Here is a 15,883-nt window from a genome sequence, read left to right as displayed (position 1 = left end):
ACGAGTACTTACAAAACTTTTTATTCCATAGTAAAATTTGATGGTGGCTGACTACCAAGAGTGGTTTTTCTTTTAAAATTTTTTTTCTTTTAAAATAACTCATGTTTTTTTTATTATATTTTATTATTTTTGAAAAACATGTATTGGGTTGATTTTTGAAATTCAAATTCTACTCTAGTTTTATTCAAATTTTTCTAATTTCATCCCAAGTTCTCTAAACGATCAAAACATAATTTTAAAAAACAAATTTTTTCGGTATTCATAATTTTAAATATAGTAAAGAATAGTAGAATACAATACAAAAAAATCGCACACCCAAACGAGCCCTAGGCTACGCAGACCTATCACTACAACACTATGATACAAAGGAAGGAATGGTAGAAAAAGAACAAACAGAATCTATATTAACACATTATTTTCGTCCTTGACTGTGCTCAGGGATTCTAATTCAGCCAACATCCGTTCATATTCACGTTGAACCTCCTCAATTTCAGTTTTGAGCTGTGTCACCTGCACATACAAAGAGAATGACTCTCATTTAACGGGTGAAAAGATGGCCTTATAAACTGTTGAAAAGGGAAGGAATTTGCCATCAATAAATCATGTAAAAATAGGCTCATTTCAAAGTCTATGAAAAGCAAGGCATCTTTAGTTTCTTTTCAATGAAATGCCAAATGTTTTTAGCATTAAGACACAGATTAAAAAAAAAAAAAAAAAATTATGACCCAAGTACAGAAATCGTATAGGAATCAAACATATGAAGACAGAAATCTACAACACAAGTAGTGACTATTGGTGCATCCAAAGTACCTTGAGATTATGTTCTTCTTCCCTCTTTCCATACTCCAAACATCTGAAAGCATAAAACAAACAAATAAATAAGTGCCTTTTGTGAGCATGAATTGATGCCTGATGTGATCATAGTTCCTCATAATTTGGAGTGCAGCTGTTGATTTAATCAAAGATATTTTCACGCCAAAAAGGGGTCTTTGCTATACAAGCATCAGCCAGTGCTTTGTATAAATAGCCAAGAAAAATGATACTAAGAAGTAAATCTCCCAAATTATGACCAAAACGTCAATCCTTGATATCTGGATTCTCCATTCAATCTAGTCAATGAGCTCTATCTCATATGGCACCTCCTCCCATAAGAGGAAAGTAGAGGATGAGGTCATGAGATCAAAACTGACGGGATACATGTATATGTTACCAATTAAAGAGGGGAAAAGCGAAAACAAAATTCCATTTAATCTATTATTATTTGGTTTAAGTGCAAGTGCAGCTAACCATGGAGGGCTAAACACCTAACATACTTACTTTGCACGTAGCTTCCTGTTTTCTTGCAACAAGTTTACAGCCTCTTGATCTTTTGGCCAATTACCAGTCATATCCAGCGGCTACATAAAATGCATGAAAACCGTTAGCAACAGTTCCCCACTAGATCATCAATACGGAAACAAACAAAATATCCATTGGTAGTCTCTGCATAGCCAATAAATTCAAATTAAATCAATGTAAATAGAGAAAGGGGTCTATACTCTTTGACCTAGAGTGGGTGGGTGCAGTATTGGCATTCAATATCAGGGAAAATTAAATTGCAAGTTGCCCGTCCAGACCTGTATATCCTGACAATGCCCGTCATCAGTTACATTGGCAACTTCCACTGCTTGCCGTTTTGCTTTTTCTACCTCTATTATATCACCATGTTCCTTCCTCTTCACACGTAATCCTATACCATACAGGGAATCGTATGTTGGCTAACGTTTATTAAGGTTAGAAATTATGAAAATTGATTTTAACTTAAAAAGTACCAATTTCAGATATGCTTTGGGACTTGGATATTGATTGCTCTGCTCTTCCAAGTGCTGCTTTTGTACCACTAATAGCAGGGGAACTTTTCTTAGGCATGACAAGTTGTTTGCCATTGTGTGGCATACTATGGGATGAAACCTGTGGGGTCACTGGTGCTCGAGGGATTTTTTTGGGCTGATAGCCAATTAGTCCACAATGATAATCCCTGCCAAAGTTCATTAATGTGCATCAGGGAGGTGTTACAAATCTGCTATGATACCTTAACCTAAAATTGGAGCATTACTCCACCACACAGAAATAACACAGTACTTAAAAGGCACAATTCCATACTTCAAAGTGGATTTGTCTTTTGTTCGCATTTGACCAAAACAAGTTCAACAAAGAAACTGATGACAAGGTCACACGAGTTGAAGAAAAGTAACTTATTTCAATAATAATGAAAATGATCCCATACATCAATTTAAAGAAAATAAAATATAATTTAGATGCTGTAAAAACTCCATCCAAACACTACATAAAACTGAAAATTTTGTAATTACCTTCTATTTGGCGGATGAAAATCACGTAGATAACTTTTGAAAAAAAAAATTACAAACTTTATAGCTCCAGCAGGATTAGGAGAAGGGGAAAAAAGCAGGACAGTGAGACAATTTAGGGAAATTTTCCATAACCACGACAAGATACTTGTGATACCCCAGCTTAAATTTTAAGGAATTATTCTTTAAATTTTAAAAATTTTGGGTAAAGACAGACTAATAATTGTTGGTTGGATAAGTAGGACTTGTGACCCTTTTTGAGAAAACAAACACGTTTTAAAGGTTATGGTGGCTTTATGTTTAGGTAAAATAATTTTTGTTTCAATTTCAAGCATTAAGGATTTTTGGCCTTATTGTAAGTATAGAAGATATAAATTGCAGGTTGTTTGCCTTGCTAAAATGGAGCATAGGCTTGTTCGAATATATAGGAGAAGAGTTACATACAGAATGAAATACAACTTCTATGCCATGTAGCAAAAGATAGACGGTGATGATAGACTATAGTTTATACTTATCTAGCTAACAAAAGATAGTCGACTTCACTAAGACTTATCTCAAGTGATTGAGTTCAAGTGTATCTCTTGAGGATTAGTTTTACAAATTCTATCTTTATCATTAGTTGAGCTGCCGTGAACCCTTGGTGTTTATCTTCAGTTGATAAGTCCCGAGTCTTTGAGTTGGAGTTAACCCTTCTCACTAACACGTCCCCTCAAGCTAAACGGTACAGTAGTAACGTTGAGTTGGCTCCGAAGTATATTGAAGCGTGAGGATGAGAGAGGTTTTGTGAAGATGTCTGCAGATTGGTCTTTGCTGGAGATGAACTTGATGAATAGTGAGTTCTTGGCAACCATGTCGCGAACAAAATGAAAATCAATTTCTATTTATTTTGTTTGTGCATGGAAGACCGGATTTGAAGATAAGTAAGTAGCTTCAATGTTATCACACCATAGTGTTGGAGGTTGAGAGAATCGTATACCAATTTCGGAACACAGTGAGAGGAGCTAGAATAATTTTGCAGCCATGTTTGCCAGTGCCTTGCACTCAGCTTCAATGCTTGACCTGGCAACCGTTTGTTGTTTCCTGCAACTCCAAAAGATAAGGTTATCACTAAGAAAAATGCAGTAGCCACCTGTGGAGCGACGATCGTCATGACTTCCAGCCCAATCATCATCGGAGAAGGCTTGAATGCAATTGATAGTGGATTTTTGAAAACAAAGACCATGCTGAATTGTTTGCTTGAGATAGCGCATAAGCCTTTTTACAGATTGCCAGTGGATATGAGAGTTTGTTAACACAATAGGAGATGTCCGGCCGAGTGATGCATAAGTATTAAAGGGCTCCAACTGTGCTTTTGTATAAGGTGGGATCATCAAATAAGTCCCCTTCAAAGGTGGAGAGATGAGTGGAGAATGCCATAGGCGAGTTTACTAGCTTTGCTTCAAGCATCTTGTTACCTTTGAGAATGTCCAAGACATATCTTTGTTGAGATAGTATAACTCCACGAGAGTATGGCAGGACCTCTATTCCCAAAAAGAAATTAAAGGAGCCTAAGTCTTTCACTGCAAAGTCACAGTGAAGAGCAACAAGAAGATTAAGAATAGCAGTATGATTAGAGCATGTAGTAAGTATACCATCAACGTAGATTAGTACTAGCGTGGTATAGCTAGCCACTTGAAGAATAAAGAATGAGCTATCAGACCGAGAGATAATAAAACCAAATTGGATCAAGGTATTGCTTAATTTGGAATACCAAGCCCTGAGTGCCCATTTCAAACTGTACAAAGCCTTTTTCAGTTTACAAGTATGAGATGGGTATTGAGGATGAGCAAACCCGGGTGGTTGGGCCATGTAAACGTCCTTAGATAGGTTCCCATGGAGGAATGCATTTTGGATGTTGATTTGATGGATAGGCCAGCCATTAGAAATCGCAAGTGAGAGAATTAAGCGTACCGTTGTAGGTTTGATAACCGAGCTGTAGGTCTCACCATAATCAATACCCGGCTGTTGATGAAATCCCTTAGCTACGAGACGTGCCTTGTGACGGTCAAGAGACCCATCAGCATTCCTCTTCAACTGAAATACCCACTTGCAGCCAATAACATTCTATGCGAATGATGGAGGAACAAAGGTCTAGGTCTGATTTTGTAAAAGTGCATCAAATTCCACATTCATGGCACGCCTCTAATGTGGATCGTTCATGGCTGAAGTGTAACAAGTAGGTTCCAATTCTTGTGTAGTAGATTCAGCAAGAAGAGCATGGGGAATGGGGAAACGGACTGTGCCATCAGTGAGTTGTCTTAGTTTGGTAATATTATTCTTGGCATGAGTTACCATTGGATGAGTAGAAACAGGAGGTTGCGGGATTGGGCAAGGACTAGGACTTGATGCTTGAGAAGGGGAAGGTGATAAATTTACTGTAGATGGGATTGGAGGTGATACCTATATGTCGGTGTTAATTTCAGGTTGGGGACATGGAAACTGAGAGCCGGATGCAAATTGATAAGTTGAAGGGACCATGATCGGTTGTAGTGTTGCTGGAGGCCGAGCAACCAAAGTGGGAGAAATGCCGTGTACCTGCAAAGGGATATGAGGTTGATCCAAGGTTTTGTTAGACATAAGAGTGAGGGGAAAAACACCCTCATCAAAGACTACATCCCTTGAGATGTAGAGACGTTTGGTGGAGAGATTTAAGCATTTGTACCCTTTATGGTTAGGGTTGTACCCCAAAAATATACATTGTAAGGAACGGGGCTAAAGCTTGTTTGAGTTGTAAGGGCGTAGATTAGGCCAACATGCGCATCCAAACGTACGTAAAAATTTGTAGTCGAGTTTGCATTTGGAAAGGATTTCAAAGGGTGGATGATTTTTTAGTAACGGAGTGGGCATGCGATTTATTAAGTAGCATGTTGTGGAGAAGGCATCATCCCAATACTGAAAAGGTACGCTTGCATGGGATAGGATGGCAAGACCAGCTTCGAAAATATGGCAATGCTTGCGCTCAATCGCACCATTTTGTTGGTGCATGTGAGGGCAATATATGAGATGAGAGATGCCGAGGGATTGCAATAATTTGTTAAGAGGGATGATATTCGCCTCCCCAATCAGACTGAACAGATTTAATTCTGGAATCAAAGAACCGTTCAACATAAACTTGAAATTTTATAAAAACATTAGTGACATCAACTTTACAAGAAAGTAGATATAACCACGTGTAACAACTAAAAGCATCTAGAAATGAAACATAGTACTTAGAACCATTTGTGGAAAAATTGGAGATGGACCCCATACATCTGTATAAATGAGTTCTAAAGGACACTCGGTGTGAGACTATGACAAGGAGAAGGATAGTTGCTTGCTTTTGGAGCTTAAGCAGGCGTGACACAGCTCAAAGTGCTTTGTGGAAACTATTGGTAGATTAAAGGAAGACTGAACTTGGCGAACTAGCTTAAAAGCTGGATGGCCTAGCTGAAAGTGCCATTGAGGGATAGAGACACGCTCACCAACTAGAGCAGAGGGGCATGATTTATTGGAGGTCAGTGGAAACTGGTAGAGACCATGGTTATTCGGGCAGTGAAGCAACACCTTCCCCGATCGATGAACCTTCAAGGAAAAATAGTGTGGATGAAACTCAAAGAAAGTATTAGTATCTTTTGCAAATTTGTGGACAGATAATAAATTCTTGGTTATCATAGGGACATGCAGAATATCATGAAGATCAAAATGGAGAGGAGGGGAAAAGAGACGGCCTTTGCCGATATGGTGAATAGGCAGCCCCTTACCGTTGCCGATTTGGATACGATCGATTCCTGTGTAATCTACAGCAGATATGTTGAGGTTTGCCAAGTCCGAGGTTAGGTAAGGGGTAGCACCAAAGTCAGGGTACTAGTTGGAATCGGAAGTGATTGCTGGAGTAGAGAGATAGGCCTGCATCTGAGAAGAGGTGTCACTTGAATAGGTGTTATCAAACCTTGAGTAGCAGTTAATGGCTAGATGACCGATTTTGTTGCATATCTGGCACGGTAGTCGATTGCTGGATGAGCCACGGCCAGTGGAGGGAAAACCACGTCCCTTGCTGCGGTTGAAACGGGGTGATTGGCGAGGAGGGGAGCCACGACCAGAGGAGCCGTGTGAGTGGCCACGGCCTCCACGGTAGCTCCTAAAGGAGGATGGTCCTCGAGATGCAACGTCAACACCTAAAACAGAAAGATCAATGGCAGTATTATGGTAGTCCAAGCTCAATTCATGCGTTAGTAAGTGGCCATAAAGTTCCTCAATGGGCAAAGGTTCAACTCGTGTTTGAACAAATGTCACAAACAGATCATATTCAGACCCGAGACCAGCGAGGAGAAAAGAAACCACTTCAAAGTGGTTGAGTGGTTTGTTCACTGCAGCCAGCGCATCAGCAAGTTGCTGAAATTTTTGATAATACTTCGTGATAAAGGAGTTGCCCTTCTTGAGGGTAGCCAATTGAAAATGAACGTTCATCGTTCGTGCCCGTGACTGGGAAGCAAATAAAGTTTCTAGAGTCAGCCATGCTTCTCTGGAGGTGGTATAGCGAGTGACATGGGATAGCATCTTCTCCGAGAGGGAGGAATTAATAGCGCCGAGGATCAACTGGTCCTGCATCTGCCAGTGAAGGAAATAAGGATTGGGGCTAACTAAAACAACTCCATCCAAAGTAGTAACCAGCGTCGGAGGTGGAGAATAGTGAGTACCATCCACATATCCGAACAAATTTCCAACCTTGAGATGGGGAACAATTTGAGGAATCCAATGGTTGTAGTTGCCGGATGTAACCTTTAAAGGGTTGAAATGATTGAAGGTAACCATTTGAGTGGGAGAAGCGGAAGAGATATTGACGTTAGTCAGTGTTTGCTTTGATACCATATAGAAGATATAAATTGCAGGTTGTTTGCCTTTGTAAAATAGAGCATAGGCTTGTTCGTATATATAGGAGAAGAGTTACAGACAAAATGAAATACAACTTCTGTATCATGTAGCAGAAGATAGACGGTGATAATAGACTACAGTTTAGACTTATCTAGCTAAAAGAAGATAGTCGACTTCAATAGGACTTATCTCAAGTGTATTAGACTTATCTCAAGTGATTGAGTTCAAGTGTAAGTCTTGAGGATTAGTTTTACAAATTCTATCTATATCATTAGTTGAGCTGCCGTGAACCCTTGGGCGTTTATCTTCAGTTGATAAGTCTTGAAACTTTGAGTTGGAGTTAACCTTATCACTAACAGTAAGGGTCTATTGGAATAATTGATCAAGGATTTTGAATAGGCTTTAATTTCCATGAGGAAGATTTTAAGAAGTGTTACAAAAGTTTAAGGAAAAAAAAAAATACAGGAGCAATAAGAGATTTGATTAATTTAGGGGTCAAGCTTGAATAAAATAAATGGTTTGATTTTGAGGTTAGGGAATGGACTAATTTTGAATGGGTTGATTGGTGGATTTAAATTTCCAAGAGGGACAGTATAGGAATATTTTAAATAACAACATGATGGATTTAACTAAAAAAGAAAAAAGGGAACATGGCATGTGTTGTCACCAAAGGTAACAACACCTTTTTTTTTTTGACAAGTAATTTCAAATCAATTCATTAAAAGCATAGAGGGGCGCAAACCTAAACAACACATGTTAAATTAAACAGAAATGATTGTTGTACAACTCTTGACACAACTTATGTATAACTCTAACAAATTTTTTTTTTCAAACTAACCATTGGATCTATTTTCCTACATGTGGGTCCTACATATTCAACGGTTGATTTTTAAAAAAAGTTGTTGGATTTGTACAAGAGTTGTAAACATATCATATCTCTAAATTAAAAGGCCACCTAACCAATAAAAAGGGGGGGGGAAGGGTGCTTGATTTTTTTTCATCACAACCTTTCTCCCGGATCAGGATCGTCTACAATTATTTACCTAAATTTAAGAGAATTTAGGCAAGTGATTATGAAAGACCACTTATGAGACCCATCTAACCAAATAAAAATTGGACTGTCTAACCACTTATCCGATTAGGTTGGTCTCATAAGTGGTCTCTCACAATTACCTGCCCAAATACTCTCAAATTGGGACATAATTGTAGACCCTCCACCCAAACTGAACCCCTCTCCCCCCCTAGCAAAAACAAAAAATTTTCCTCCTGTGCAACGATCAAAGTGCAGAAACTCTCTCTCTCTCTCTCTCTCTCTCTCTCTCTCTCTCTCTCTCTCTCTCTCTCTCTCTCACACATCCAAGCTCATTGCGTTTCTCTATACTCCCTTGACCGAAAATTCCGCTCACATGGCTGGTCATCGCTTCTAGCTACCGAAACTTTCTGGCGGCCATCTTCTCTGGTCAGCTCATTGGAAAATTGAAGGTAATCAAGGTTAAAGCTTTACCTATCTTTAAATTCTTGATTTTAGGTCAAATTCCCAAGGAACTCTCTTCTCTCTCGGCTTAGAACACTGCTCATTCCCTAGTGGTGGCGCGTGGAGGCGCGTTACGCTAGGGCTTTGAGGGATGGATAGACGATTTCTGGTCGAGGCAAAAGCGTTTGTCTTCTCGGTTATTGAAGGGGCGTCAGTGCTAAGGGTGGAAGAAAAGCGAAAATTTTATTCCAGTGCGGTACTCCTTAGCAACTAGTGCATCAAATGGCTGGTTTCGACTATGGAGGTGCTGATGGGTGGTCATGGTCTGTCTGATTTTGTCAAATCTTTCAGGGAGGGGGCGAAGGTGACGATAGTTCGTATTGGAGGTAACACTAATGGCTGGTTTGTGGAGGCAGCGTTCTATGGGGTGGGCGTTCAGAGATGGTTTCTTCGTATTCCTGAGGGGCGGGGTGGATGGGGTTGGCTCAAGTTTATTAGTGAGTTGCATAAGGCTTTAAAATTTTTTAGTTCTTCGGTAGGGTGCGGGTTCGGTGTTTCCTCGCCTGAGGAGAAGTTAAGGGGGAAAAAGGTGGGGGTTTGTTTGGGAAAGGCAGCGGGACCACTGTCTTTCGCGGAGGCGGTTCGCTCGACGCCAACCATCCCTGCTTTTGGTGGCCGGAATCTAGTCTCGCAGGAGGAGGTGGCCTGGTGTGAGGAGGAGTAGTTCCCGATAAAGGAGCGGTCTTGCGCGATTGTTCGACAGGCGGTGGACTGATCCGCCTAGGAGAAAAGCCTTTTGGATCCGGTGGGTAAAGACCACAGTGGTGATGGCTCCAATGTTCGAAAAGGCAGAGAGTGCAGTACATGGGACTGCGACATCTCAGTCTGCAGAAAGATCCTCGAATAGGTTGGAGTTTGGCTGGATTGGGTGAGTGGGTCTAACGTGGGCTGGAGCAAGATTTCTTCTGTTGGGCTGAAACTGGGCCGGTGCAGGATCTCTTCAGCTGTGCTTAGAAGGCCACGCTGTAGGGATGGTTCTAGGAAGTTGGGCTTTAAGCCAACCCCAAGAAGGCTAAGAGGTTTTTCCCGAATTAGGTTTGTGGTCTCGACGAAGCGAGGTTGGACTCCGGAATGTCGGGTTTGGGCTTTTCGGCGCCGGAAGCCTTGGACGGGTCAACTTCTACTCTTCCGGTGTTCAAGTCAGGCTCGTCGTGGATGAGGGGTTCTTCTCCGGTGGAGAATCCGACTTTCTCCGCTCAACCTGTTTTGGCCCGGCAAGATGGGTCTAGGTCGGAGGTGTAGACGACTACTGGCATGGGTGGAGGGTTGTCGGATACTGGCGAGTTCTCCAGCACAAGTCCTAGCTTGTGCACGGCGGTGGTTGAAGATCCTTTTGCCTCAGTGTGTGCGTTGAAGCCCAACCTGTGATCGGAAGTGTCTGTTTGTGACTTAACCCCGTTTCTGCTTGGGGGGCTGGATTTGGACTCTAAAGGATTTGAGTTTCCCTCTTTGGGGGCGGATGCGTTGGGAGAGAGGATTCGTTTGTCTCTTCCGATGATGGTGGACAGTGGGGCTCCCATTTACCCGTCCGAAACAAAATCAGTCATGAGGTATCAACGGAAATCGAAGGCCAAAGCGAGTAAGTTGGATATTTCCCTGATTGATGAGGCAGTGACAGCTTTGAGTTCGCCAATGACGCAGTGTTTGGGTACTTCTTCTCAGGCTTTGGACGGGTCTGTGGTTCAGAACCTGCTGATGCCAAGTGGGGGAGTGGGGCTACGGTGCGGGTTCCTTTTCCCGAGAGTTCCATCCCCCTTGAGCGGCTGCAAATTGATGACCATTGACAAGGGTGAGACTCCCAACTCAAATGGGTTGATCCAATCTCAGGAGTGGACGGTAGGGTTTAGCCCATCTGGGGAGATTGTTTTGTGGGATAAAGGAGAGGAAGGTGACTTTCCTCAACCATTGGGCGTTATTCCTCCCGACTTATTTTTGGAGTGGGAGTCGGATGGTGCTAAGGATGAAGATTCGGCCCTGGCTTTGTTGGATGCCATTGAGGAAGATTTTCATCGGGGTAGTATGGGGAAGCGGTATAAGATCAAAGGAAGGAGAGAACTGCAGAATCTGAAGAGCTCCATAAACTACGACGGTGTGAGTGTGCCTTCTAGGAGTAGAAGAGGAAAGGCTCAGGTTCTGTAGTTTGTGGGTTGTTTGTGGGCTACGGGTATTGTGTTTTAGGGTGTTGGTTCCTGTGGGTTTTTGGGTGGGTTTCTTGTGTGTTCCTTGAGGGTTGGGTTGGGGTTCTTTGTTCTTGTAGGTTTAGGTTCTCGTAGGTTTGTTTGGTGGGCTTCTTTCTTTCTTTTTTTGGGCTGTTTTTTTTTCGATTTCCAGCTTTGCGTTTTCTCTTGTATACTGCCGGTGTACTAAGGGGCGCCTGACGCTTTTAATAAAGTCAGTTTATTACTTATCAAAAAAAAAATTCTTGATTTTAGATACTTTGGGTCCCATAAGTGGTTTCTCACAATTACCTGCTCGAATTCTCTCAAATTGAGACAAATAATTGTAGACCCTCCACCTAAACCGAACCCCTCTCCCCCCTTAGCAAAAACAAAAGTTTTTCCTCTTGTGCAACAATCAAAGTGCAAAAAGGGTATATTGGGATGACTTTTGGAAAGGGTCAAGTATGAATTGATTTTTTGGCTTTTCTTAAAATTCTTGGGAATACCCACTCAATCTGAAGCTAGATTTTTGCATTAAGCAGTAAAAATCGGTTGATTTAAGTTGTTGGTTTTGGGTTAGTTTAATAAAAACGGATTCTTGGGAATTATTGTGGGTTAGGTATTTTTTAGTTTGTTGTTGGAGGTTTAGGATTTTTGGTGGCTAGAATTTCTTGTATTTGACCGAAAGAGAAGGGATGATTTTTAAGTTTTGATAGTTGGACGAATGCGTGTTGTGTTGTGATGAGATGAGATGGAGTAGTGCAGTCCAAGTGACAGTGAGAGTGAGAGTGAGAGTGAAAGGGGGGAGGTGTGAGAGTACTGTGTGACAGAAAAAACAGGGAGCCGAGCTAAAACAAGGTGAGCTGCTGGTGCGTGAAGAAAAGTGAGCTGAACTAGATTTGGTTGTTTGGGTGTTGGGGTAGCAAGTTTGACTCTGTGAGTGAAGGAGAGTGTTGTCTTTTGGGTGAAGATAGCCAAAAGCTTCTCCTTTTTGGCGAAGTCTAAAGTGTCGGATTTATGCTTGAAGGAGAGGAGAAAGGGGTTCTGCGGGATCATTTTTTTGGGTTGTCAAAGTTCTGTTTGGTTGCTGGCTATCGTCGAAGAGGCTTTGAAGGTTTTAGTGAAGGACTTTGTCAAGTACTTCCAGGAGGATGTTAAGGTTTTGATGGTTCGAGGGGGAGAGAACAAGTCTGGCCGCTACCTAGAGGTGATGGTTTTCACTGAGGGTGGTCGGAAAGGGGCAATTTGGTTGAGGCTGGGCTCAGGTTGCGTGTGAGCTACGGAAGATGACATCTTTTCTTGACTCTAAGGATCAGTTGATGGGTTTTGAGTCGTACACTTCGAATCGGCTGGGTGGATCATCCAGTCGGCAGGGTGGGTCTCCTTCCTATGCAGCTGTAGTTCAGGGGGTAGCTACATCTCACGTCAAGCATGTAGGGAAGCAAACATTCGGTTGATGAGCTGCGTGAGTTGGATTTGCTTCTGGGGTCGTGCTCTAGGGTGGTCGATGATGGAAAAAGGCCAGTGAATTGCTTTGACCTGGAGGAACAACCGCACGGGTGGCCGGTGAAATCCTTTTCACGTGGCACGCCGTTTGATCCATTGGATAAGGGATTGATTCTTCGTCTACTGGGTAAGAAGAAGACCCACGTTTCTCACTCTGCACGAGGCGTGTCGTCTTCTCGTTTGAATTTGTTTGGGTTGATCCGCAAGCTTGTCAGCTCTAACTGGGCTTTGGGCCGGGTTATTCAGAAGCTTCTAGGCCGTATTGGTGGGTTCAGTTTGGGCCCTAAGTGCAAGGGGTTCCGTCTGGGTCGGCTTTTGGTGAATCCCATTCTAAGACCCAAACTCAGAATCCATTTTCAGTCGGTTGCCTCTGAGGATGCAGGTTCGGTGTCGACGGCCAATCTTGGGCGATCTTCTCAGCCGGAGTGCTTGTCGTCTACAGCATCTGGGTTGGTTCTAGGCTTCTTTTCTTCAGGGAGTGGGTCTAGTAGTTTGCAGGTTCCAGGCCGTTAGGGACAAAACGGCGCGTTGACGGCCGATCTTGGGCGGTCTTCTCAGCCGGAGCTCTCATTGCTGTCAGTTTCTGGGTTGGTTCTGGGCTTGTCTCCTGTTCCGGCCCCTCTGCCTAGTTGCTCCAATCCTGCCGCTTTATCTCAGAAGGCCTATCGAGCTGTCCCTTCCTTTCTCCTTCCCTCATTCGCTCGTTACACAGATGTTTCAGGTGATTCCCCTTGTTGGGTTTGGTTTTTTTGGTGGACATGGACTTGATGCTGCTCTCGTGCCTTGCAGCTTTGGGTTCAGGCGATTCTCCTTGTTGGGTCTGGTTTTTTCGGTGGACATGGACTTGATGCTGCCACCGTGCCTTGCAGCTCTGGGTTCATCCCTCCTCTCACAGGGGCGGCCGAGATGGGTGAGAATATTCGCTCTTCTCCCCCTGTGTTGCAGCCTTCTAAGTCCTTCCAGCGTTACTACCAGAAGGCTAGGGATCTCAGGGAAGGTCAAGTGAAGTGGAACGATAGGCTACTTGCAAATTGCATAGAAGGTTTGAAGAAGTCTGGCAGCTTATGTAATAAGGCTTAAGTTGCAAAGCCTAATTCTAAAGAAGATTCTACAGTGCCCCCTTTGAAGTCTTCTGCAGGTACGACGAGCAATGAGAAGAAGGAAGCGAGCAATGGGAAAACAGGCTTCCTTCGGAAAGGATTTCTCAACCTGAGGCCGGCTGTGTTAGCCCCTTCTACCTCTCTCTCCTTGCCCTCTGAGTTGGCCTTGTCTTCGACTTCGGAGGACAAGGAAGTTGGTGTTGTGAGGGACAACGGCATTACCCAGTCTCAACAGTGGCCTATTGGTTTCAGTCCTTCTAGGGAGGTCATGGTGTGGGAGCAAGATTAAGAGTTTTAGGATGGGGTGCCTTCGGATTGGGAGATGGATGATGGTCTTGAGGTGGAGTCGTTCACTATTCTTGATGCTATTATAGAGGATTTTTATCTAGATCAATTGGTAGCTCGCAAAAAGCTCCGTTAACTATGGAGATGTGAGCGCTCCCTCAAGAGGTCGAAAAGGAAAGGATCCCATGATGTAGGGTTGTGTTCTCTTTGGTGGGTTTTGTGGTCTTGGGTTGTTCAGTTTGTAGGGTTTGTTTGGGCTCCTTTGGGTTTTTTTTTTTGGGTTTGTTTGGGCTCTTCTTTTGGCTAGCTTTTGGTTGCTTCTGTGTATACTACTGGTGTACTTAGGAGCGCCTTACGCTTTTTAATAAAACTTTTCTTACTTATCAAAAAATAAAAATAAAAAAAGCAAAGGAGAGAAATTTACCATTTGAATTAGCTGTTTTATGTTCATATTGAAATCAATTATTTGTTACATTAATATTAAGATTTAGAGTTAGTTTCGCGGCCAATTATGATGATTAAGATAGAAGTGAATATTTTTTAAGCTAGAACCATAATGATTTCCAGCTAAGCTAGTGTACTGATTTTTTATTTTTTATTTTTTATTTTTATTTTTTATTTTAAAATAAATAGATTTTTGCTGCTTATGAGAACAAACACATTGAGGAGAATGTTGACAAAAAACTAAGAGCGAGTTCGTACGGAAAACATTAACTAGGACCCTCATAACTTCATCTAGACTGGTGCTAGTTGGACAAAGGATATTTTTACTTGGATATTGGACATTTTTTACCTGGACCTGGACTGGACAATTTTACCTGGACCTTGATAAATATCGATTTTACCCTGGACCTGGACATAGGACATTTTACCTGGATCTGGACCAGTGCTAATTAGATAAAGGACAAAGGACAATTTTACCATTACAATACAAGGATGATTTGGACATGACAATTATTGTTATGGGACAAATAAGCATATCTAAATAAAGGATAAATTGAGCTTAAGAATGCAAAACTCGACCATAAATAAAAAAGGGTTAGTTGCCAAAAAAAAAAAAAAATTGAATTTATAAAGACCGAGGTAAGTAAAGGACATCATTTTTAAGATAAAGGATTTGAGTCATTGACTTGAGTTCCTTTAATAGAACCCAGGACTTTGGTCTTTAATAATTAAAATTAAATCATAGTTGAATTTTATTAAGAAATTCTTTATCTTCGTTGTAGGGGAACTATGTATTGGATTTTCGGAGTCAACTGCAAAGATGTGTTATGCTAGGTAAGTATGTAACTGAGTAAAGAGATATTTTCTCAAAAAGCCAGTTTAAATCTATTATAGTATTTTTTGTAAAGATATTTGCTTAAATAAAGTAATGATTTTACTTTGTGTGCGGTGAGCTCTATTTTTACAAAATCGAAGGTAAGTTGTTTTTACAAAGGTTTGTTATGAATCTTAGAAGTTTATTTTATAGAAATGATAAAGTAAGTTTTATGTGAATATGTAAAAAGTAAAGGTCATTTTTCGAAAGCAGAATTTGTCTCTGAACATTTTACAATCAGAGTTTCTTTATGTATTCCTTTTATGAAAGGAAAAGTTAAAGCAATTTTTGTGAAAGATAAAGTATAATATTTTTACAAGTTGCAGCTGGACCAAGTGGGCTATCAGTAGGTGCCTTTTGAGTGTGCCACCTTTGGATTGGTCTAAAGTTAACCATCCATGGTTGATCAAGAAAGGTTTTTCCTAAATAGTTAGCCCATCCTGTGGCTAAATGTCCTAGGACATGCCAACCCTACCTCATACAAGGGAAAATAGTACGAAAAAGGCTAAAGGGAAAAGTAAACAGTAAAGTTCCTATCTCATGAAAAGTATAAAGAGAAATTTCGTAGTTATTGTGTAACATCTTCGTCCCAGATTAGGAAGAAGATGAGTAGCCTACATAGAGTGGGTGGTTTAAAAAAATAGTCATGAATGTTAAATCCTACATTACCTAGTTACTAGATGAAACTGAGCTTCATTAGGGATTCTAAAGAAGCTCCAAATTGACTAATCATTTTAAGGTGA

The 15,883-nt window shown here is 41.5% G+C and overlaps 1 protein-coding gene across 1 annotated transcript in view; it reads right to left on the bottom strand.

Moving 5' to 3' along the window:
* Positions 1-233: 233 nt before the first annotated feature.
* The window catches only part of LOC133876512 (protein MICRORCHIDIA 6-like), a 52,121-nt gene continuing 36,471 nt past the window's right edge, over positions 234-15,883 (bottom strand). Inside the window, exons 16-20 of the mRNA XM_062314800.1 lie at positions 1,812-2,017; positions 1,617-1,729; positions 1,318-1,397; positions 811-853; positions 234-510 (exon numbers count right to left, since the gene is read on the bottom strand). Coding sequence (XP_062170784.1) covers positions 400-510; positions 811-853; positions 1,318-1,397; positions 1,617-1,729; positions 1,812-2,017 — 553 coding nt within the window. The 3' untranslated portion in view covers positions 234-399. The remainder of the gene's footprint in view (positions 511-810; positions 854-1,317; positions 1,398-1,616; positions 1,730-1,811; positions 2,018-15,883) is intronic.

This window comes from Alnus glutinosa, chromosome 8 (assembly GCF_958979055.1).
Source record: "Alnus glutinosa chromosome 8, dhAlnGlut1.1, whole genome shotgun sequence".
Lineage (NCBI taxonomy): Eukaryota > Viridiplantae > Streptophyta > Magnoliopsida > Fagales > Betulaceae > Alnus > Alnus glutinosa.
This window is presented reverse-complemented; position numbering and strand designations above follow the sequence as displayed.